At 51.9% G+C, this 23,119-nt stretch overlaps 1 protein-coding gene across 2 annotated transcripts in view; it reads left to right on the top strand.

The window, feature by feature from the left end:
- The window catches only part of LOC140430989 (proline-rich protein 5-like), a 144,641-nt gene that overhangs the window by 62,343 nt on the left and 59,179 nt on the right, over positions 1-23,119 (top strand). For both annotated transcript variants that reach the window (XM_072518857.1, XM_072518856.1), the window contains one exon: positions 20,756-20,804. In XM_072518857.1, the coding sequence (XP_072374958.1) occupies positions 20,756-20,804 (49 nt within the window). The remainder of the gene's footprint in view (positions 1-20,755; positions 20,805-23,119) is intronic.

The raw sequence follows: 23,119 nt of genomic DNA, 5'->3' as shown, positions 1-23,119 counted from the left end.
GCAGTCATTGTTGCAGTGCCCCGCATCCAGCTACCAGTTTGTGAGCTAATAGATCCACAAGCAACGGGTTAGATTTAAGCAGTCAGATCTTTGTGAAGGGGGCGAGTAGGAAGGCCAGATTTGGGAAACTTCCTGAACAGGCAGACGCAGCCTTTTAAAAAGGCCTCCATCCGCCATATTTCCATTCCTGGCAGGTGGGGGTGGGATAGAGTCAGACCAACTGCCTCCTGAGGTAGGCCCAATCTCCCATGGTAGTGGACGGTTGCCAGGATGACAGGCTGGAAATATTGGCCATGGACTAGAAGAAGAGTGCCATGGAATCTTTAACATCCATCAGTACATCTATCAACTAAAACAGGCAACTGGGCCTCAGTTGCAAATCTCTTCTAGAAAAGAGTGAATTAAACTTTCCCAGCCACTGTCTGCCCCAGCTGTAGGCAGGTGCAGCACATTATAATTAAACCATACCCATTCAAGCTGATTTTGATATTTCAGGTTAATTAATGTGTTTGCAGCACACCTCTGGAGGAAGCCTACTCTCTGGCAGGGTCTTGTCCTGGCCAAGGGGGAGGAGAAAGATTGCAGCTGTTGTCCTGACTGGTAGCCTCCAGGTCCGGGCCTATTGTGGACACCAAAGACCCCAGTGAGTAAGGAGATGGTGCAGAGGACATTTGCTGCAGTTAAACCAGAGATGGTACTTCAATTATGTGGAGAAACTGGGATTGTCTTCCTTTGAGCAAAGATAGCTGAGGAGAGATTTAAGACAGGCGTTCATGATTATGAAGATTTTTGATTGAATAAGTTTGAGGGGGACTTCCGGTGGCGGCCACGGTGTGAGCGGTCACACACAGGCAGCTCCTGCTTGAAGTCATAGAAAAGAGCTCTTTTACCCAAATTCGAGTGTAACTTTGGCGGGAAAGTGTAGTTGAAGGTGTGGAGGAGAAATTCCCCCCGGAAGCGGCATGTCTGCTGGTTACCTACCCGGCAGAAGAAGGTGAAAGACCTGACCAAGGAGTTGGAAGAGACCTCTGGCACAGCAGCTATTGGAAACATGGCAGAGGGGGAAGAGTCAGTGCAAGTAGCAAAGCCCCAGGTGGAATGGTTGATGGCCTTCATCAAGGAAGAGTTCCACCAGCAGAGGAAGGAGATGCAAGAGGATCGATCGAAGGCCATCGAAGGGGCTGCGGCACCCCTGAACGGCTCAATGGAAAGGGTGGAAAAATGTCTGGAAGCTCAGGGGTCGCAGATCCAAGAGACCGAGAGGGTGAACTCTGAACACGGAGAGAGAGTGGAGAGACACTGGAGGCAGAGGTGGGGCTCTTAGGAGACCTTTGCAAGACGTTGAGAGGAAAGGTGGAGGAGCAGAAAAACAGGTTGAGAAGGCAGAATCTGCGAATAGTTGGCCTGCCTGAAGGAGTGGAAGGTACGAGTGCCATGAGGTACAGTTCGAGGATGCTGGCAGGACTGGTGGTGGAGTGGGTGCTGGACATGGCCCCTGAGGTGGACAGAGTCACAAGTCTCTGAGGCAGAAGCCAAGAGCTAGAAGTCGCCACGGGCGGTGATCGTGAGGCTCCATACGTTCGTGGAGAAAGAGAAGATCTTGTAGTGGGCCAGGGAGAAGCGGAACTGCGAATGCACGGGGAACAAAGTCCGAATATACCATGACATTGGAGCTGAACTGGTAAAACGGTGTGTGGGGTTCAAAAAGTCCAAGGTGGCCCCTCACTGTCATTCCCAGTCCTTCACTCACTCAGTCATTCTCAGTCACTCACTCACTCATTGTCATTCCCAGCCCCTCACTCACTCACTGTCATTCCCAGCCCCCCACTCACTGTCAATCCCAGTCCCCCACTCACTCACTGTCATTCCCAGTCCCCCTCTCACTCACTATCAATCCCAGTCCCCCACTCACTCACTGTCATTCCCAGCCCCTCACTCGCTCACTGTCATTCCGAGCCCCCCACTCACTCACTGTCATTCCCAGACCCCACTCACTCACTGTCATTCCCAGCTCCCCACTCACTGTCATTCCCAGTCCCCCACTCACTGTCATTCCCAGCCCCCCACTCACTGTCATTCCCAGTCCCTCACTCACTCACTGTCAATCCCAGCCCCTCACTCACTGTCAATCCCAGCCCCTCACTCACTATCAATCCGAGTCCCCCACTCACTCACTGTCATTCCCAGCCCCTCACTCACTCACTGTCATTCCCAGCCCCCCACTCACTGTCAATCCCAGCCCCTCACTCACTATCAATCCCAGTCCCCCACTCACTCACTATCAATCCCAGTCCCCCACTCACTCACTGTCATTCCCAGCCCCTCACTCACTCACTGTCATTCCCAGTCCCCCACTCACTGTCATTCCCAGCCCCCCACTCACTGTCATTCCCAGCCCCCCACTCATTCACTGTCAATCCCAGCCCCCACTCACTCACTGTCATTCCCAGTCTCCCTCTCACTCACTGTCATTCCCAGTCTCCCACTCACTCACTGTCAATCCCAGCCGCCCACTCATTCATTGTCATTCCCAGCCCCCCACTCATTCACTGTCAATCCCAGCCCCTACTCACTCACTGTCAATCCCAGTCCCCCACTCACTCACTGTCATTCCCAGTCTCCCTCTCACTCACTGTCATTCCCAGTCTCCCACTCACTCACTGTCAATCCCAGCCGCCCACTCATTCATTGTCATTCCCAGCCCCCCACTCATTCACTGTCAATCCCACCCCCAACTCACTCACTTTCATACCCATCCCCCCTCTCACTGTCAATCCCAGCCCCCCACTCACTCACTGTCAATCCCAGCTCCCCACTCATTCATTGTCATTCCCAGTCCCTCACTCACTCACTGGCATTCCCAGTCCCTCACTCACTCAGTCATTCCCAGTCCTTCACTCACTCAGTCATTCTCAGTCACTCACTCACTCACTGTCATTCCCAGCCCCTCACTCACTTACTGTCATTCCCAGGCCCCACTCACTGTCATTCCCAGTCTCCCACACACTGTCATCCCCCCATACACTCCCTCACTGTCATTCCCAGCCTCCCACTCCCTCACTGTCAATCCCAGTCCCTCCACTCACTCACTGTCAATCCCAGTCCCGCACTCACTCACTGTCATTCCCAGCCTCCCAATCACTGTCATTCCGATGCCCCACTCACTCACTGTCATTCCCAGCCTCCCACTCCCTCACTGTCAATCCCAGTCTCTCCACTCACTCACTGTCAATCCCAGTCCCGCACTCACTCACTGTCATTCCCAGCCTCCCAATCACTGTCATTCCGATGCCCCACTCACTCACTGTCATTCCCAGCCCCCCACTCACTCACTGTCATTCCCAGTCTCTCACTCCCTCACTGTCAATCCCAGTCTCTCCACTCACTCACTGTCAATCCCAGTCCCGCAGTCACTCACTGTCATTCCCAGCCCCCCACTCACTCACTGTCATTCCCAGCCCCCCACTCACTCACTGTCATTCCCACTCCCTCACTGTCAATTCCAGTCTCTTCCCTCACTCACTGTCAATCACAGCCCCCCACTCACTCACTGTCATTCCCAGTCCCTCAGTCACTCACTGTCATTCCCAGTCCCTCAGTCACTCACTGTCATTCCCAGTCCCCCACTCACTCACTGTCATTCCCAGGCCCTCAGTCACTCACTGTCATTCCCAGTCCCTCAGTCACTCACTGTCATTCCCAGCCCCCACACTCACTCACTGTCATTCACAGCCCCCCACTCACTCACTGTCATTCCCAGCCCCCCACTCACTCACTGTCATTCCCAGTCCCTCAGTCACTCACTGTCATTCCCAGTCCCTCAGTCACTCACTGTCATTCCCAGCCCCCACACTCACTCACTGTCATTCACAGCCCCCCACTCACTCACTGTCATTCCCAGCCCCCCACTCACTCACTGTCATTCCCAGTCCCTCTGTCACTCACTGTCATTCCCAGTCCCTCAGTCACTCACTGTCATTCCCAGCCCCCACACTCACTCACTGCCATTCACAGCCCCCCCACTCACTCACTGTCATTCCCAGCCCCCCACTCACTCACTGTCATTCCCAGTCCCTCAGTCACTCACTGTCATTCCCAGTCCCTCAGTCACTCACTGTCATTCCCAGCCCCCACACTCACTCACGGTCATTCACAGCCCCCCACTCACTCACTGTCATTCCCAGCCCCCCACTCACTCACTGTCATTCCCAGTCCCTCTGTCACTCACTGTCATTCCCAGTCCCTCAGTCACTCACTGTCATTCCCAGCCCCCACACTCACTCACTGTCATTCACAGCCCCCCACTCACTCACTGTCATTCCCAGCCCCCCACTCACTCACTGTCAATCCCAGCCCCCCACTCACTCACTGTCATTCCCAGCCCCCCACTCACTCACTGTCATTCCCAGCTCCCCACTCACTCACTGTCAATCCCAGCCCCTCACTCACTATCAATCCCAGTCCCCCACTCACTCACTGTCATTCCGCCCCTCACTCACTCACTGTCAATCCCAGTCCCCCACTCACTCACTGTCATTCCCAGACCCCACTCACTCACTGTCATTCCCAGCCCCCCACTGACTGTCATTCCCAGCCCCCGACTCACTCACTGTCATTCCCAGCCGCTCACTCACTCACTGTCATTCCCAGCCCCCCACTGACTGTCATTCCCAGCCCCCGACTCACTCACTGTCATTCCCAGCCCCCGACTCACTCACTGTCAATCCCAGCCCCCCACTCACTCACTGTCAATCCCAGCCACCACTCACTCACTGTCAATCACAGCACCCCATTCACTCACAGTCATTCCGAGTCCCTCACTCACTCAGTCATTCCCAGTCACTCACTCACTGTCATTCCCAGCCCCTCACTCATTTACTGTCATTCCCAGACCCCACTCACTGTCATTCCTAGTCTCCTACTCCCTCACTGTCAAACCCAGCACCCACTCACTGTCAATCCCAGTCCCCCACTCACTCACTCTGATTCCCAGTCCCTCACTCACTCACTGTCATTCCCAGTCCCTCACTCACTCGCTGTCACTCCCAGCCCCCCACTCAATCACTGTCACTCCCAGCCCCCCACTCACTCACTGTCATTCCCAGTCCCTCACTAACTCGCTGCCACTCCCAGCCCCCCACTCACTCACTGTCAATCCCAGTCCCCCACTCACTCACTGTCAATCCCAGCCACCGCTCACTCACTGTCAATCCCAGCCCCCCACTCAATCACTGTCACTCCCAGCCCCCCACTCAATCACTGTCATTCCCAGTCCATTACAGACTCACTGACAATCCCAGTCTCCCACTCACTGTCATTCCCAGTCCCCCACTCACTCACTGTCATTCCCAGTCCCCCACTCACTCACGCACTGTCATTCCCAGTCCCCCACTCACTCACTGTCATTCCCACTCCCCCACTCACTCACTGTCATACCCAGTCCCTCACTCACTCACTGTCATTCCCAGTCACTCACTCACTCACTGTCATTCCCAGTCCCCCACTTACTCACTGTCATTCCCAGCCCCTCGCACACTCACTGTCATTCCCAGTTCTCCACTCACTCACTGTCATTCCTAGTCCCCCATTCACTCACTGTCATTCCCAGTCTCCCACTCACTCACTGTCAATCCCAGTCCCCCACTCACTCACTGTCATTCCCAGTCCCCCACTCACTCACTGTCATTCCCAGTCCCTCACTCACTCACTGTAATTCCCAGTCCCTCACTCACTGTCATTCCCAGTCCCACACTCACTCACTGTCATTCCCATTCCCTCGCTCACTCACTGTCAATCCCAGTCCCCCACTCACTCACTGTCATTCGTTGTCCCCCACTCACTCACTGTCATTCCCAGTCTCCTACTCACTCAATGACATTCCCAGCTGCCCACTCACTCACTGTCATTCCCAGTCCCTCACTCACTCACTCACTGTAATTCCCTGTCCCTCACTCATTCACTGTAATTCCCAGTCCACCACTCACTCACTGTCATTCCCAGTCCCTCACTCACTCACTATCATTCCCAGTCTCCCACTCACTCACTGTCATTCATCGTCGCCCAATCACTCATTGTCATTCCATTCCCAATCCCCCACTCACGCACTCACTGTCATTCCCAGTCCCCCACTCACTCACTGTCATTCCCAGTCCCTCGCTCACTCACTGTCATTCCCAGTTCTCCACTCACTCACTGTCATTCCTAGACCCCACTCACTCACTGTCATTCCCAGTCTCCCACTCACTCACTGTCAATCCCAGCCCCCCACTCACTCACTGACAATCCCAGTAACTCACTCACTCACTGTCATTCCCAGTCCCCACTCACTGTCATTCCCAGTCCCCCACTCACTGACTGTTAATCCCAGTCTCTCACTCACTGTCATTCCCAGTCCCCCACTCACTCACTGTCATTCCCAGTTTCCCATTCACTCACTGTCATTCCCAGCCCCCCACTCACTCACTGTCAATTCCATTCTCCCAATCACTCACTGTCAATCCCAGTCCCCCACTCACTGTCAATTCCAGTACCTCACTCACTCACTGTCATTCCCATTCCCCACTCACTGTCATTCCCAGCCCCCCACTGACTGTCATTCCCAGCCCCCGACTCACTCACTGTCATTCCCAGCCCCCGACTCACTCACTGTCAATCCCAGCCCCCCACTCACTCACTGTCAATCCCAGCCACCACTCACTCACTGTCAATCCCAGCACCCCATTCACTCACAGTCATTCCGAGTCCCTCACTCACTCAGTCATTCCCAGTCACTCACTCACTGTCAATCCCAGTCCCCCACTCACTCACTCTGATTCCCAGTCCCTCACTCACTCACTGTCATTCCCAGTCCCTCACTCACTCGCTGTCACTCCCAGCCCCCCACTCAATCACTGTCACTCCCAGCCCCCCTCTCACTCACTGTCATTCCCAGTCCCTCACTAACTCGCTGCCACTCCCAGCCCCCCACTCACTCACTGTCAATCCCAGTCCCCCACTCACTCACTGTCAATCCCAGCCACCGCTCACTCACTGTCAATCCCAGCCCCCCACTCAATCACTGTCACTCCCAGCCCCCCACTCAATCACTGTCATTCCCAGTCCATTACAGACTCACTGACAATCCCAGTCTCCCACTCACTGTCATTCCCAGTCCCCCACTCACTCACTGTCATTCCCAGTCTCCCACTCACTGTCATTCCCAATCTCCCACTCCCTCACTGTCAATCCCAACCCCCACTCACTCACTGTCATTCCCAGTCCCTCACTCCCTCACTGTCATTCCCAATACCTCACTGTCATTCCCAATACCTCACTGTCATTCCCAGTCCCTCACTCCCTCACTGTCATTCCCAGTCCCTCACTCACTCACTCTCATTCCCAGTCCCTCACTCACTCACTGTCATTCCCAGTCCCTCACTCACTCACTGTCATTTTTAGTCCCCCAATCACTCATTGTCATTTCCATTCCCAGTCCCCCACTCACTCACGCACTGTCATTCCCAGTCCCCCACTCACTCACTGTCATTCCCACTCCCCCACTCACTCACTGTCAATCCCAGTCCCCCACTCACTCACTGTCATTCCCAGTCCCCCACTCACTCACTGTCATTCCCAGTCCCTCACTCACTCACTGTAATTCCCAGTCCCTCACTCACTGACATTCCCAGTCCCACACTCACTCACTGTCATTCCCAGTCCCTCGCTCACTCACTGTCAATCCCAGTCCCCCACTCACTCACTGTCATTCCCTGCCCCCCACTCACTCACTGTCATTCCCAGTCTCCTACTCACTCAATGACATTCCCAGCTGCCCACTCACTCACTGTCATTCCCAGTCCCTCACTCACTCACTCACTGTAATTCCCTGTCCCTCACTCATTCACTGTAATTCCCAGTCCACCACTCACTCACTGTCATTCCCAGTCCCTCACTCACTCACTATCATTCCCAGTCTCCCACTCACTCACTGTCATTCATCGTCGCCCAATCACTCATTGTCATTCCATTCCCAATCCCCCACTCACGCACTCACTGTCATTCCCAGTCCCCCACTCACTCACTGTCATTCCCAGTCCCTCGCTCACTCACTGTCATTCCCAGTTCTCCACTCACTCACTGTCATTCCTAGACCCCACTCACTCACTGTCATTCCCAGTCTCCCACTCACTCACTGTCAATCCCAGCCCCCCACTCACTCACTGACAATCCCAGTAACTCACTCACTCACTGTCATTCCCAGTCCCCACTCACTGTCATTCCCAGTCCCCCACTCACTGACTGTTAATCCCAGTCTCTCACTCACTGTCATTCCCAGTCCCCCACTCACTGACTGTTAATCCCAGTCTCTCACTGACTCACTGTCATTCCCAGTCCCCCACTCACTCACTGTCATTCCCAGTCCCCCACTCACTCACTGTCATTCCCAGCCCCCCACTCACTGTCATTCCCAGCCCCCCAGTCACTCACTGTCATTCCCAGTTTCCCACTCACTCACTGTCATTCCCAGCCCCCCACTCACTCACTGTCAATTCCATTCTCCCAATCACTCACTGTCAATCCCAGTCCCCCACTCACTGTCAATTCCAGTACCTCACTCACTCACTGTCATTCCCATTCCCCACTCACTGTCATTCCCAGTCACCCACTCACCGTCATTCACAGTCTACAATTCCTCACTGTCAATCACAGCCCCCCACTCACTCACTGTCAATTCCAGTACCTCACTCACTCACTGTCATTCCCATTCCCCACTCACTGTCATTCCCAGTCACCCACTCACTGTCATTCACAGTCTACAATTCCTCACTGTCAATCACAGCCCCCCACTCACTCACTGTCAATTCCAGTACCTCACTCACTCACTGTCATTCCCATTCCCCACTCACTGTCATTCCCAGTCACCCACTCACTGTCATTCACAGTCTACAATTCCTCACTGTCAATCACAGCCCACCCACTCACTCACTGTCATTCCCAGTCCCCCACTCACTCACTGTCATTCCCAGTCCCTCGCTCACTCACTGTCATTCCCAGTTCTCCACTCACTCACTGTCATTCCTCGTCCCCCACTCACTCACTGTCATTCCCAGTCTCCTACTCACTCAATGACATTCCCAGCTGCCCACTCACTCACTGTCATTCCCAGTCCCCCACTCACCCACTGTCATTCCCTGTCTCTCACTCACTCACTGTCATTCCCAGTCCCTCACTCACTGTGATTCCCAGTCCCCCACTCACTCACTGTCATTCCCAGCCCCCCACTCACTCCCTGTCATTCCCAGTCCCTTACTCACTGTCATTCCCAGTCCCTCACTCACTGTCATTCCCAGTCCCTCACTCTCTCACTATCATTCCCAGTCCCTCACTCAATCACTATCATTCCCAGTCCCCCACTCACTCACTGTCATTCCTAGTCCCCCAATCACTCATTGTCATTCCCATTCCCAATCCCCCACTCATTCACTCACTGTCATTCCCAGTCCCCCTCTCACTCACTGTCAGTCCCAGTCCCCCACTCACTCACTGTCATTCCCAGTCCCTCGCTCACTCACTGTCATTCCCAGTCTCCCATTCCTCACTGTCAATCACAGTCCCCCACTCACCCACTGTCAATCCCAGTCCTCCAATCACTCACTGTCATTCCCATCCCCCCACTCACTCACTGTCATTCCCAGTCCCCCACTCACTCACTGTCATTCCCAGCCCCCCACTCACTGTCATTCCCAGCCCCCCAGTCACTCACTGTCATTCCCAGTTTCCCACTCACTCACTGTCATTCCCAGCCCCCCACTCACTCACTGTCAATTCCATTCTCCCAATCACTCACTGTCAATACCAGTCCCCCACTCACTGTCAATTCCACTACCTCACTCACTCACTGTCATTCCCATTCCCCACTCACTGTCATTCCCAGTCACCCACTCACCGTCATTCACAGTCTACAATTCCTCACTGTCAATCACAGCCCCCCACTCACTCACTGTCAATTCCTGCCCCCCACTCACTCACTGTCATTCCCAGTCCCCCACTCACTCACTGTCATTCCCAGTCCCTCGCTCACTCACTGTCATTCCCAGTTCTCCACTCACTCACTGTCATTCCTCGTCCCCCACTCACTCACTGTCATTCCCAGTCTCCTACTCACTCAATGACATTCCCAGCTGCCCACTCACTCACTGCCATTCCCAGTCCCTCACTCACTCACTCACTGTCATTCCCAGTCCCTCACTCACTGTGATTCCCAGTCCCCCACTCACTCACTGTCATTCCCAGCCCACCACTCACTCACAGTCATTCCCAGTGCCTCACTCACTCACTGTCAATCCCAGTCCCTCACTCACTGTCATTCCCAGTCCCTCACTCACTGTCATTCCCAGTCCCTCACTCACTCACTGTCATTCCCAGTCCCTCACTCACTCACTATCATTCCCAGTCCCCCACTCACTCACTGTCATTCCTAGTCCCCCAATCACTCATTGTCATTCCCATTCCCAATCCCCCACTCATTCACTTACTGTCATTCCCAGTCCCCTCTCACTCACTGTCAGTCCCAGTCCCCCACTCACTCACTGTCATTCCCAGTCCCTCGCTCACTCACTGTCATTCCCAGTTCTCCACTCACTCACTGTCATTCCTAGTCCCCCACTCACTCACTGTCATTCCCAGTCTCCAACTCACTCAATGACATTCCCAGCCCCACACTCACTCACTGTCATTCCCAGTCCCTCACTCACTCACTCACTGTCATTCCCAGTCCCCCACTCACTCACTGTCATTCCCAGTCCCTCACTCACTCACTATCATTCCCAGTCCCCCACTCACTCACTGTCATTCCCAGTCCCTCACTCATTCACTGTCATTCCCAGTCCCCCACTCACTCACTGTCATTCCCAGTCCCTCACTCACTCACTATCATTCCCAGTCCCCCACTCACTCACTGTCATTCCTAGTCGCCCAATCACTCATTGTCATTCCCATTCCCAATCCCCCACTCACGCACTCACTGTCATTCCCAGTCCCCCACTCACTCACTGTCATTCCCAGTCCCCCACTCACTCACTGTCATTCCCAGTCCCCCACTCACTCACTGTCATTCCCAGTCCCTCACTCACTCACTATCATTCCCAGTCCCCCACTCACTCACTGTCATTCCTAGTCGCCCAATCACTCATTGTCATTCCCATTCCCAATCCCCCACTCACGCACTCACTGTCATTCCCAGTCCCCCACTCACTCACTGCCATTCCCAGTTCTCCACTCCCTCACTGTCATTCCCAGTCCCCCATTCACTGTCATTCCCAGTCCCCCACTCACTCACTGTCATTCCCAGCCCCCCACTCACTCACTGTCAATCCCAGACCCCCCCCCCACTCACTGTCATTCCCAGTCCCCCACTCACTCACTGTCATTCCCAGTCCCCCACTCACTCACTGTCATTCCCAGTCCCCCACTCACTCACTGTCATTCCCTGCCCCCCACTCACTCACTGTCAATCCCAGACCCCCCCCCACTCACTGTCATTCCCAGTCCCCCACTCACTCACTGTCATTCCCAGTCCCTCACTCACTCACTATCATTCCCAATCCCCCACTCACTCACTGTCATTCCGAGTCGCCCAATCACTCATTGTCATTCCCATTCCCAATCCCCCACTCACGCACTCAGTGTCATTCCCAGTCCCCCACTCACTCACTGTCAATCTCAGACCACCCCCCCCACTCACTGTCATTCCCAGTCCCCCACTCACTCACTGTCATTCCCAGTCCCCCACTCACTCACTGTCATTCCCAGTCCCCCACTCACTCACTGTCATTCCCTGCCCCCCACTCACTCACTGTCAATCCCAGACCCCCCCCCACTCACTGTCATTCCCAGTCCCCCACTCACTCACTGTCATTCCCAGTCCCTCACTCACTCACTATCATTCCCAATCCCCCACTCACTCACTGTCATTCCTAGTCGCCCAATCACTCATTGTCATTCCCATTCCCAATCCCCAACTCACGCACTCACTGTCATTTCCAGTCCCCCACTCACTCACTGCCATTCCCAGTTCTCCACTCCCTCACTGTCATTCCCAGTCCCCCATTCACTGTCATTCCCAGTCCCCCACTCACTCACTGTCATTCCCAGCCCCCCACTCACTCACTGTCAATCCCAGACCCCCCCCCACTCACTGTCATTCCCAGTCCCCCACTCACTCACTGTCATTCCCAGCCCCCCGCTCACTCACTGTCAATCCCAGAACCCCCCCCCCCACTCACTCACTGTCATTCCCTGCCCCCCACTCACTCACTGTCATTCCCAGTCCCCCACTCACTCACTGTCATTTCCAGTCCCCCACTCACTCACTGTCATTCCCAGTCCCCCACTCACTCACTGTCATTCCCAGCCCCCCACTCACTCACTGTCAATCCCAGACCCCCCCCCCACTCACTGTCATTCCCAGTCCCCCACTCACTCACTGTCATTCCCAGCCCCCCGCTCACTCACTGTCAATCCCAGAACCCCCCCCCCACTCACTGTCATTCCCAGTCCCCCACTCACTCACTGTCATTCCCAGTCCCCCACTCACTCACTGTCATTCCCAGTCCCCCACTCACTCACTGTCATTCCCAGTCCCCCACTCACTCACTGTCATTCCCAGTCCCTCACTCACTCACTATCATTCCCAGTCCCCCACTCACTCACTGTCATTCGTAGTCGCCCAATCACTCATTGTCATTCCCATTCCCAATCCCCCATTCACGCACTCACTGTCATTCCCAGTCCCCCACTCACTCACTGCCATTCCCAGTTCTCCACTCCCTCACTGTCATTCCCAGTCCCCCATTCACTGTCAGTCCCAGTCCCCCACTCACTCACTGTCATTCCCAGCCCCCCACTCACTCACTGTCAATCCCAGACCCCCCCCCACTCACTGTCATTCCCAGTCCCCCACTCACTCACTGTCAATCCCAGAACCCCCCCCCCACTCACTGTCATTCCCAGTCCCCCACTCACTCACTGTCATTCCCAGTCCCCCACTCACTCACTGTCATTCCCAGTCCCCCACTCACTCACTGTCATTCCCAGTCCCCCACTCACTCACTGTCATTCCCAGTCCCTCACTCACTCACTATCATTCCCAGTCCCCCACTCACTCACTGTCATTCGTAGTCACCCAATCACTCATTGTCATTCCCATTCCCAATCCCCCATTCACGCACTCACTGTCATTCCCAGTCCCCCACTCACTCACTGCCATTCCCAGTTCTCCACTCCCTCACTGTCATTCCCAGTCCCCCATTCACTGTCAGTCCCAGTCCCCCACTCACTCACTGTCATTCCCAGCCCCCCACTCACTCACTGTCAATCCCAGACCCCCCCCCACTCACTGTCATTCCCAGTCCCCCACTCACTCACTGTCATTCCCAGTCCCCCACTCACTCACTCTCATTCCCAGTCCCCCACTCACTCACTGTCATTCCCAGTCCCCCACTCACTCACTGTCATTCCCAGTCCCTCACTCACTCACTATCATTCCCATTCCCCCACTCACTCACTGTCATTCCCAGCCCCCCGCTCATTCACTGTCAATCCCAGCCCCCCACTCACTCACATCATTCCCAGTCCCCCATTCACTGTCATTCCCAGTCCCTCACTCACTCACTATCATTCCCAGCCCCCCACTCACTCACATCATTCCCAACCCTTCTCTTACCCACTGTCATTGCCAAGTATTTGGAAGTGAGGACTCATTGTGAGACAAAGCATAGTTGTCAGCTTCTGATCATCATGTGACACCGAACATTAGCATATCAATAAACTGTAGCATCATGAAGCACCATCTCTGCCGCCTGCATTTCTCACTTTTTAAAAAAATATATATTTATTAAAGTTTTTTAACACAATTTTTCTCCCTTACAAACAATAACCCCCCCCCCCCCCTCGTAACAAAAAAAAACGAGAAATCGCGCAGAGCAAGATATATACATGGCAAAATGATATATTTACACAGCTTTGTACACTGGCCCTCACCCGTACCTGCATTTCTCGCTTAACCCTTCAGTCCAGAAAACAATGATTTTCACTAGGGATCCAGTATAACTCCAAATCCATTTTGTAAATTGTAAAGTGTGTTTCAGGGTATAATTATCTTGCATTTGTCTTTGAATACCAAAGCATTGAGAGCTACAACTGAGCTAAATGTGGTAACATTTACAAATGGGAGGTGTTACGTTACAGAATGTTGTGTAATCACCCATCCAAAAATACGTGCCCAGAGGTAGCAAACACGAGCCCCTTTCCTCTTGATGTGCCCAAAGAAATAACTCAAGGAAGTAAAGATATTGGGCTTAATTTAATGGCCTTGTCACCTCCAACTTAGTGATGCGACAAGGCAGTTTAATCTCGCAAGAGCCCTCTCACAAGATTTGCGATGCTCAGAACGCCTCGCTAGATCTAAAGGGATCACCCTCGCTGGACGAGATCCAGATTAACATAATTAAATATGTCAATGCTGGATTCTCCCGAGGCCCAGGAACCAACTGCCAGGGCGCCCAGGTGGCACTGGTGCCCAGGTGCCAGGTTGTCCGTGCCAGGGATCGGGCCCAGGGGTGTCCTGCCCTCAAGAGGTGGGGTGAGGGGGTGGATTCGAGGACCCTCTAAGAAGTAAGTTGGGGCAATGTGGGGGGGGGTGCTCCGGAGGCCACGTTGGGGATGCTGAGGAGGGTCGAGAGATCGGGGCAGTATTTAAAAATGGTGCCCTGAACTCTTCCTGCACGGACAAGCTCAACTTGTCAGTGCAGGAAATTAGGTAAGTGTGGCATCGGAGGAGCATTCCCTGCAGAGGCCAAAAAAAAATCCCATTTGATAGTGTAGTCGTCCTCAATGCAGAGAAACACCTCACTATACACGCCCAAATTGGAATTCTTAACTGTTAAATCATGCACATTGAATTGAGTTCTTCACCCTCCTTCAGTGCCAACCCTGGAAATCCTGGGACACCGGCCAGCTTCCGTCATGGCCAACCATAGTGTTCCCCAGAGCTTGCCAAGAAAATCAACTTCCATATCTCTGGTATAACAAAATGACACACTGTACTCTGTATCAACAACCCAATTCAGCTCCAACTTCAGAAGCCACATGCTACTGGATCTACTGACATTATCCCTATCCCCAGTAGCCACCTTTCTCAGCTTACTACATCAAATCACTGACTCGTAATCAACTATGCCAATTCTGAGTGGCAAACTCATATCCACAGAAAGAGGACTGGTAATCTCCTCTCACTTAGGACACACAGGGGGAAGGGGGTAGACCATTAATCCATAGATTCTAATCTATCTCCAGGAGAGAAACAACAGAGGAACCGAAGGAGGCCATTCAACTGCTTAAGTCTGTACTTAACCTTCACTCCATCCACCCAACATGAATCCATATCTTTCATTATCCTTCGCTGGGAAAAATCTGTTCGTCTCAGATGTAAAATATGAATTGACTTAGAATCTAGTGCTTTAGTGTGAAAGAGTTTCACACTTTTACCACACTTTGCATGAAGAAGCAGTTACTAACTTCTCGTCTGAAGGACCTGGTTCTGATTTTAAGGTTATATCCCAGACTCGCCGTGAGCAGAGAAAAGAATTATCTCTGTGTGCCCTATCAGTTTCTTTCACCAGCTGCTATCCATTTACCCCTTAAGCTTGTACATTTTAGGGAATATAAACTTAGTTTATGCAATCTAGCCTTTGGAGCCCTGGAATATTCTGCTGATTCTGTAACACATTCCTTCCACAACCAGTATATCCTTTCTCAGATGCAGTGCACAGAACTTGCACAATGCCCCAGATGTGGTCTGCCCAGGACTTTGTATTGTAGGAACAAAACCTCCTCCTCTTAATTTTCAAGTATGCTGGTTATAAAGGTTAATATTCTACTTGACATTTTGAATACTTTTCTACCTAACTACGACAAGTAGTGATCTGTGGATAGGAATCTCTAAACCTCTCCAGCTTCCTAGCTTTTCACCATTAAAAAAATACACTGATTGATCCTTTTTCCCTCAGGATGGATGACCTCCCACTTACCTGTGTTGCTCACCCACGTAATCTATCAATGTCTCTCTGTAGTTTTATGTTGCCACCGACATAATCACTACTTGCACCAATATTTGTGTCATCAGCAAACCTGGCACATGGCTGTCTGTTAGAACATAGAACATTACAGCGCAGTACAGGCCCTTCGGCCCTCGATGTTGTGCCGACCTGTGAAACCACTCTAAAGCCCATCTACACTATTCCCTTATCGTCCATATGTCTATCCAATGACCATTTGAATGTCCTTAGTGTTGGCGAGTCCACTACTGTTGCAGGCAGGGCATTCCACACCCTTACCCAAGTCATTAACAAGTACAGTGAATAGTTGACATCCCAACACATATCTTTGGAGGATACCACTAGTTTCTTCCTTCCAATTCAAGTCCATGTAAATTATCTTTACCTTCTGACTTCTACCACTAAATCAATCTATTTACTCATTCAATAATTTTCCTTTAATTCAATGAGCATTCATTTTAGCTGATGCTGACTCACGTGAAATCTTGTCAAATGCCTTCTGCAAGCCCTGATTTAGACTTTCTGCTGTCTACTGTTTTAATTATTTCCTCCCAAATTTCAGCTAGTTTTGTTGGAGAAAAACAGAGTCCATGTTTCAAGTTGAATATGACTCTTCTTCAGGTTCCAAAAAGTTACATTGGACTCTTTCTCCCTCTACAGACGTTGGAAAACTTGCTGAGTATTTCCGACCCTAAGTGTTTTCAAATCTTCAGCATCTGTAGTACTTTTATTTAAATAATTATTCAACAAATCTGCCATTTCCTTTATTTATTTTTGATATTCCCCATAGCTGTTTTTAAAGGGTCCACATTACCATTTCCCTTCTAATATAATTGTAAATTTTTTAATGTTGATCTTGATATCCCTTGCAAATTCCTTTTTGCAACTCTTTTTGTTGTCTTTCTTTGCTGTTCTTTATATCTCTTCCAGTTTGTCGGCACAGGCTTGGAGGGCCGAAGGGCCTGTTCCTATGCTGTACTTTTCTTTGTTCTTTGTTCTTTATACCATTCCTTGCACTTTTGTACTCTCTTTCCCTGAGTTTTGGGAAGACCAAAGAGCATCTTTCACCGAGTTGATGGTTCTCCAGCATTTGCTGATGTTTCTCTTGGTGTGCATACCTGGAAACAGAATTCTGTGCCTCAGATCTGCTCAGGGTGAACCTTGACAAAAATCACCTCATCCCTCTCCAGACCTTCTTTGCAAATGCACATTCCACAAGGGAGGTGGACAACGGTAGCACAGTAGTATTGTGGGGCAGCACGGTAGCATTGTAGGGGCAGCACGGTCTCATTGTGGATAGCACAATTGCTTCACAGCTCCAGGGTCCCAGGTTCGATTCCAGCTTGGGTCACTGTCTGTGTGGAGTCTGCACATCCCCCCTGTGTGTGCGTGGGTTTCCTCCGGGTGCTCCGGTTTCCTACCACAGTCCAAAGATGTGCAGGTTAGGTGGATTGGCCATGATAAATTGCCCTTAGTGTCCAAAATTGCCCTTAGTGTTGGGTGGGGTTACTGGGTTATGGGGATATGGTGGAGGTGTGGACCTTGGGTAGGGTGCTCTTTCCAAGAGCTGGTGCAGACTCGATGGGCCGAATGGCCTCCTTCTACACTGTAAATTCTATGAAATCTATGAAACGGTCTCTTCCACACCACAATCACTTTGAGGGCAACATGTGGATGGGGCAAGATTCCAGGTGTGTTGGAAGGATCTGACAGGGAGGGACTTTCTCACCACCAGCCAAGCTAGGTCTTGGGGCTTGTTTGAAATATAATTGTTCATTATACACCTCCCATGTTTATTCATATTTTTACCTAATAACAGTTTGACCAATTTACTCAGTCTCTGTCTCGTCCCATTCAATTTAATCTTTTCAAAATCTAGAACTGCATTAAGTTTCTCCTTTTCAAACCTAACATTAGATTCAATCATATTATGACCACTTAATGTTGCCTTACTGTTAGATTATTAACTAAGTCTGGCTCATTGCTCCTTACTAAGTCTAGTATGGCTTGCCCTCTTGTCAGAACAGTGTGCTAACCCAATGTGACATCCAATATTTATAGAGTGGTGCCTGGTAACCAACAACAGCAATGAAATGTGAAATTTAAATTATTTTGCATCTATCCACCGGTTATCTACTTATAATATCTTAACAATAGTACATACAGTGACAGACTGTCCGTCACACTTCAGGCTCATCACACAATATATGCAAATTTCTATGTAACACTTTCACTTAATTGTTTAAGATCACATTTCTTAAAGCAGCAAAAAGTCATAACTCTGCAATTGTGAATCATAGAGCAAATTGAACAATGTAAAACTAAGTTAAGAATGAGTGGTGGCAGATTGAGGGGAGGATTACTTTGTTAGATTGAGGGGAGGATTACTTTGTTAGATTGAGGGGAGGATTACTTTGTTAGATTGAGGGGAGGATTACTTTGTTAGATTGAGGGGAGGATTACTTTGTTCATATGGGGAGGGAAGGTGGTCAGAGTTAGAAAGGTGCTGCTACAGAGGGGAAGGCAGGCAGGGGGTTTGGGTCTCCCGAACCTGATGTATTATTACTGGGTGGCGAATGTGGAGAAGGTGCGGAGTTGGGTCAGAGGGGTTGATTCCCAGTGGGTCAGAATGGAAGAGCGTTTGTGCAGAGGGTGGGGATTGAAAGCACTAGCAACAGCGCCACTCCCGATAGCCCCGGGGAAATACTCAGGGAGTCCGGTAATAATAGCTTCATTGAGAATTTGGAGGCAGTTTCGCCAACACGTCGGGTTGGGGGCAGGGTCAAGGGAAATGCCGATTCGGGGAACCACAGATTTGAGCCAGGGAGGTGGGATGGAAATTTTCAGAAATGGGAGGAGAAGGGGATTAAGACACTAAAAGATTTGTTTCTTAGGGGTCGGTTTGCAGGATTGAAGGAGCTGGAAGCGAAGTATGGGTTGGAGCAGGGGGAAATGTTTAGATACATGCAGGTTCGAGATTTTGCCAGAAAGGAGATACAGAGCTTCCCGGTGGAGCCGGCCTCCACATTGCTGGAAGAGATGCTGAAGACAGGGGGACTGGAGAAGGGGGTCGTGTCAGCGGTTTACGGAGCTATTTTGGAAGAGGAGAAGGCACCACTGGAAGGGAAAAAGCAAAGTGAAAGGAAGAGTTGGAAGAGGATATGGAGGAGGGGTTCTGGTGTGAGGTGCACCGGAGAGTGAATGCCTCCACCACGTGCGCGAGGTTGGGGCTGATACAGCTGAAGGTGGTATACAGAGCACATCTCACGAGGGCGGGGATGAGCCGATTCTTTGAAGGAGTGGAAGATGTGTGTGAATGTTGTGCGGGGGGGGGGGGGGGGGGGGGGGGGGGTGCTAATCACGTTCATATGTTTTGGTCCTGTCCAAAGCTAGAGGATTACTGGAAGGAGGTTTTTAGGGTAATTTCTAAAGTGGTGCACGTGAAACTGGTCATATATGTGTTGGGAGGTCATATTCGGGGTGTGGGACCAGCCAGGTTTGGAAACGGGTGCGGAGGCAGATGTTGTAGCCTTCACCTCGTTGATCGCCCGAAGGCGGATCCTGATGGGTTGGAGAGCAACCTCTCCACCCTGTGCCCTGGCGTGGCGGGGGGACCTGTTGGAATTCTTGACTCTTGAGAAGGTTAAGTTTGAACTGAGGGGAAGCTCGAAGGGGTTGTACAATTCGTGGGCGTTATTCATTATGCACTTCCAAGAACTGGATAACATCGAACATTAGTTGGGGCGTGTGGGTGGGAGGGTTGGAGGGAGGGGGGCGGTGTGTGTTAATGGCGACTATGGGTGATCCCTAATTCCTTTTTGTCATTTGTTTGTGTGAACATGTGGGCTAATGTTTGGGGTTTGGTGGGAGGATGGGATTGTTGTTATTGATATGGGGATTGATATATTTGTTACTGATTATTGTTTATTGTTGGTGGATGTAAATTTGGGATAAAATGTGAAAAAGGAGGAGAATAAAAATATATATTTTTTAAAAAGGATGAATGGTGGCAAGAAATGGTGGTCATCGGTAGTTGGAGATCACAGAGATGGGTTGGGATAGAATAACAGAAACTCTATTCAGGAGAGAGAAGCAGATGAGAAGAAAGGAGGGAGATGGAGAGACAGAAGATGCACGATAGAAGACAAGACAATGAGATCTAACCCAACAATGAATGTGCATTGCCACATGATATTAGATTCCAGCCTATAACTCACTATTTTATATAATATCTGAACCCCCCAATTTTGTTTTTCTTGTGTACTTGATATATTTCACCTTCTTCTTTAGCATCACTCATATGTTCAGGTCAGTGTGGTGAGGAACCTAAATTATAAAAATGTTACATTGCACTTGGAATTTACTTTCATTGAGGAGAAGGAATCTGGTCAGATTTAGTGTTTGCCAGATTTAGAATAGAGTTCCTGTTATTCTAGCTCATCTCTGTGATCTCCAACTACCAATGACCACCATTTCTTGCCACCACTCCGTTTAACTATAAGTCAGCATTTACAGGAGGTTTGTGTCTGGGTGAGTTCGGTAGGTTTGATGACTCACATTAGATATAGCAGCAGGTAGTAAACAGTATTAGTCATATTATACATGTTCTATGCTTCTCTCTGCATGGTGATGCCAGTGTTAACTGGACTCTTTCTCCACAGGCAGCTGCTGAAGAGTGAGTTGGGTCCGTTCATCACCGACTATTTCCAGGTGAATACCTTAAACATGTTGTGTTGTAGAATCTCCATACACCACCTGAAGAACCCTTGCACCAATCCCCTTAAGGCAAATTTCACCCTCTCCAATTTAATAAACCCTGCCATATCGTTGATCCAGGATTCCATGCTTGGGGGCCTCGCATCCTTCCACTGAAGAAGAATCCTTCGCCGGGCTACCAGGGACGCAAAGGCCAGAATGACTCTTTCACCTCCTGCACTCCCGGCTCCTCTGCCACCCCAAATATTGCGAGCCCCCAGCCCGGTTTGACCCTGGAACCTACCACCCTCGATACCATCCTCGCTACACCCTTCCAAAAGTCCTCCAGCGCTGTGCACGCCCAGAACATGTGGGTGTGGTTTGCTGGGCCCCCTGAGTACCTAACACACCTGTCCTCGCACCCAAAGAACCGGCTTATCCTTGCCCCGGTCATGAGGGTAGCCGCCACCATCGGGCTCGTGGTATATCTCGTTGGAGGAAGCGGCAGCGGCGCCGTCACCAGCGCCTCCAGGCTCGTCACAGGACGCCATCTCCAGCCTCTTCCATGCCGCCTCATCCCCCTCCATCACCCACTTACGCACCATCGCCACGTTGGTGGCCCAATAATACCCACAAAGATTAGGCAGCGCCAACCCCCCCCCTCCTATCCCTGCACCGCTCCAGGAACACCCTTCTCACCCTCGGGGTCTTCTGTGCCCACACAAACCCCATAATGCTCCTATTAACCCACCTGAAGACGGCCTTAGGGATCAGGATGGGGAGGCACTGGAACAGGAACAAAAGTCTCGGGAGCACTGTCATTCTAACTGACTGCACCCTACACGCCAAGGAGAGTGGCAGCACGACCCACCTCTTAAACTCCTCCTCCATTTGCTGCACCAATCTCGTGAAGTTAAGCTTATGTAGGGCCCCCCAGCTCCTGGCCACCTGGACCCCCGGGTACCTGAAACTCCTCTACCCTATCAAAGGCCTTCTCCGCATCCATCGCCGCCACTATCTCCGCCTCCCCATCCACCGCCGGCATCATTATAACATTCAAGAGCCTCCGTACATTCGTATTCAGCTGTCTCCCTTTCACGAACCCCGTCTGATCCTCGAGAATGACCTGAGGCACACAGTCCTCTATCCTCGTGGCTAAAATCTTCGCCAACAACTTTGCATCTACATTTAGGAGTGAGATCAGCCTGTATGACCCACATTGTAGGGGATCCTTGTCCCGCGTCAGGATCAAGGAGATCAGCGCCCGAGACATCGTTGGGGGCAAAGCCCCTCCTTCCCTTGCCTCGTTAAAGGTCCTTACCAACAGAGGGCCCAGCAGGTCCACATACTTCGTATAAAATTCGACCGGGAACCCATCTGGCCCCGGTGCCTTCCCCGCCTGCATGCTTCCTATCCCTTTGACCAACTCCTCCAACCCAACCGGCAGCCCCGTCACCTGCCCCTTCTCCACCTCGGGAATCGCAACCGTCCAGAAAGCGACCCATCCCTCCCTCCAGTGAGGGCTCGGACCGATACAGTTCCTCGTAGAAGTCCCTGAAGACCCCATTGATACCCACCCCACTTCGCACTGTGCTCCCTCCTCCATCCTTAACTCCCCCGATCTCCCTAGCAGCCTCTCGCTTCCGAAGCTGGTGCGCCAGCATCCGGCTCGCCTTTTCTCCATATTCATATACCGCCCCCTGCGCCTTCCTCCACTGCACATCCGCCCTGACCACCGCCTTCAGCGCATCCCTGACCACCCCCACTTGGACCTCCCCATTGTCATTGCCTCCAGGTACCTCTCTATGCCCCCTAACCGCATTGCTCCCCCCATTGCACTCCCATAAGTCAGCCGACTCCTGCTGACCCCGGCCACTCCCGCCACTCCCTCGACCCCTCCCAGTGTAGAACTTCCCCTCACCCCCCCTCCCCTTCCACTCCCAGCGCGGGAAAAAGCCCGTGGTTCCCAGTTATGGCCCTGCCCCCTTCAGCCCTTAGCGCGGGAAAAAGCCCACGCTTTCCACTCGCCCGGCCCCGCCTCCTCTGGCGCAACTCCCTTTTCAGGCCCGGTCACCTTGCCCCCAACTCAGGCCTCACCCCCCCCCCCCCCCCCCCCGCAGGGCCCCATCCCCCCTGCCCCCCAAACCGTTTACCTGCCCCCCTCCAAGAGCCTACCCGGCGGACCCAACCGAAACACTGCCCAACCAACCCCCAAAAAACAAAGAACCAACAATGAACAAAGAACACCCCCTCAAAATACAACACAGCAATCCCCAACCATCCCTTCACCGCGGCCCCCCGCCCCTGACCCTCAGTCCGAGTCCAATTTT

This window comes from Scyliorhinus torazame, chromosome 10, assembly GCF_047496885.1.
Source record: "Scyliorhinus torazame isolate Kashiwa2021f chromosome 10, sScyTor2.1, whole genome shotgun sequence".
Classification (NCBI taxonomy): domain Eukaryota; kingdom Metazoa; phylum Chordata; class Chondrichthyes; order Carcharhiniformes; family Scyliorhinidae; genus Scyliorhinus; species Scyliorhinus torazame.
The sequence above is the reverse complement of the archived record's forward strand: the minus strand, read 5'-3'. Positions and strand labels throughout refer to the sequence as shown.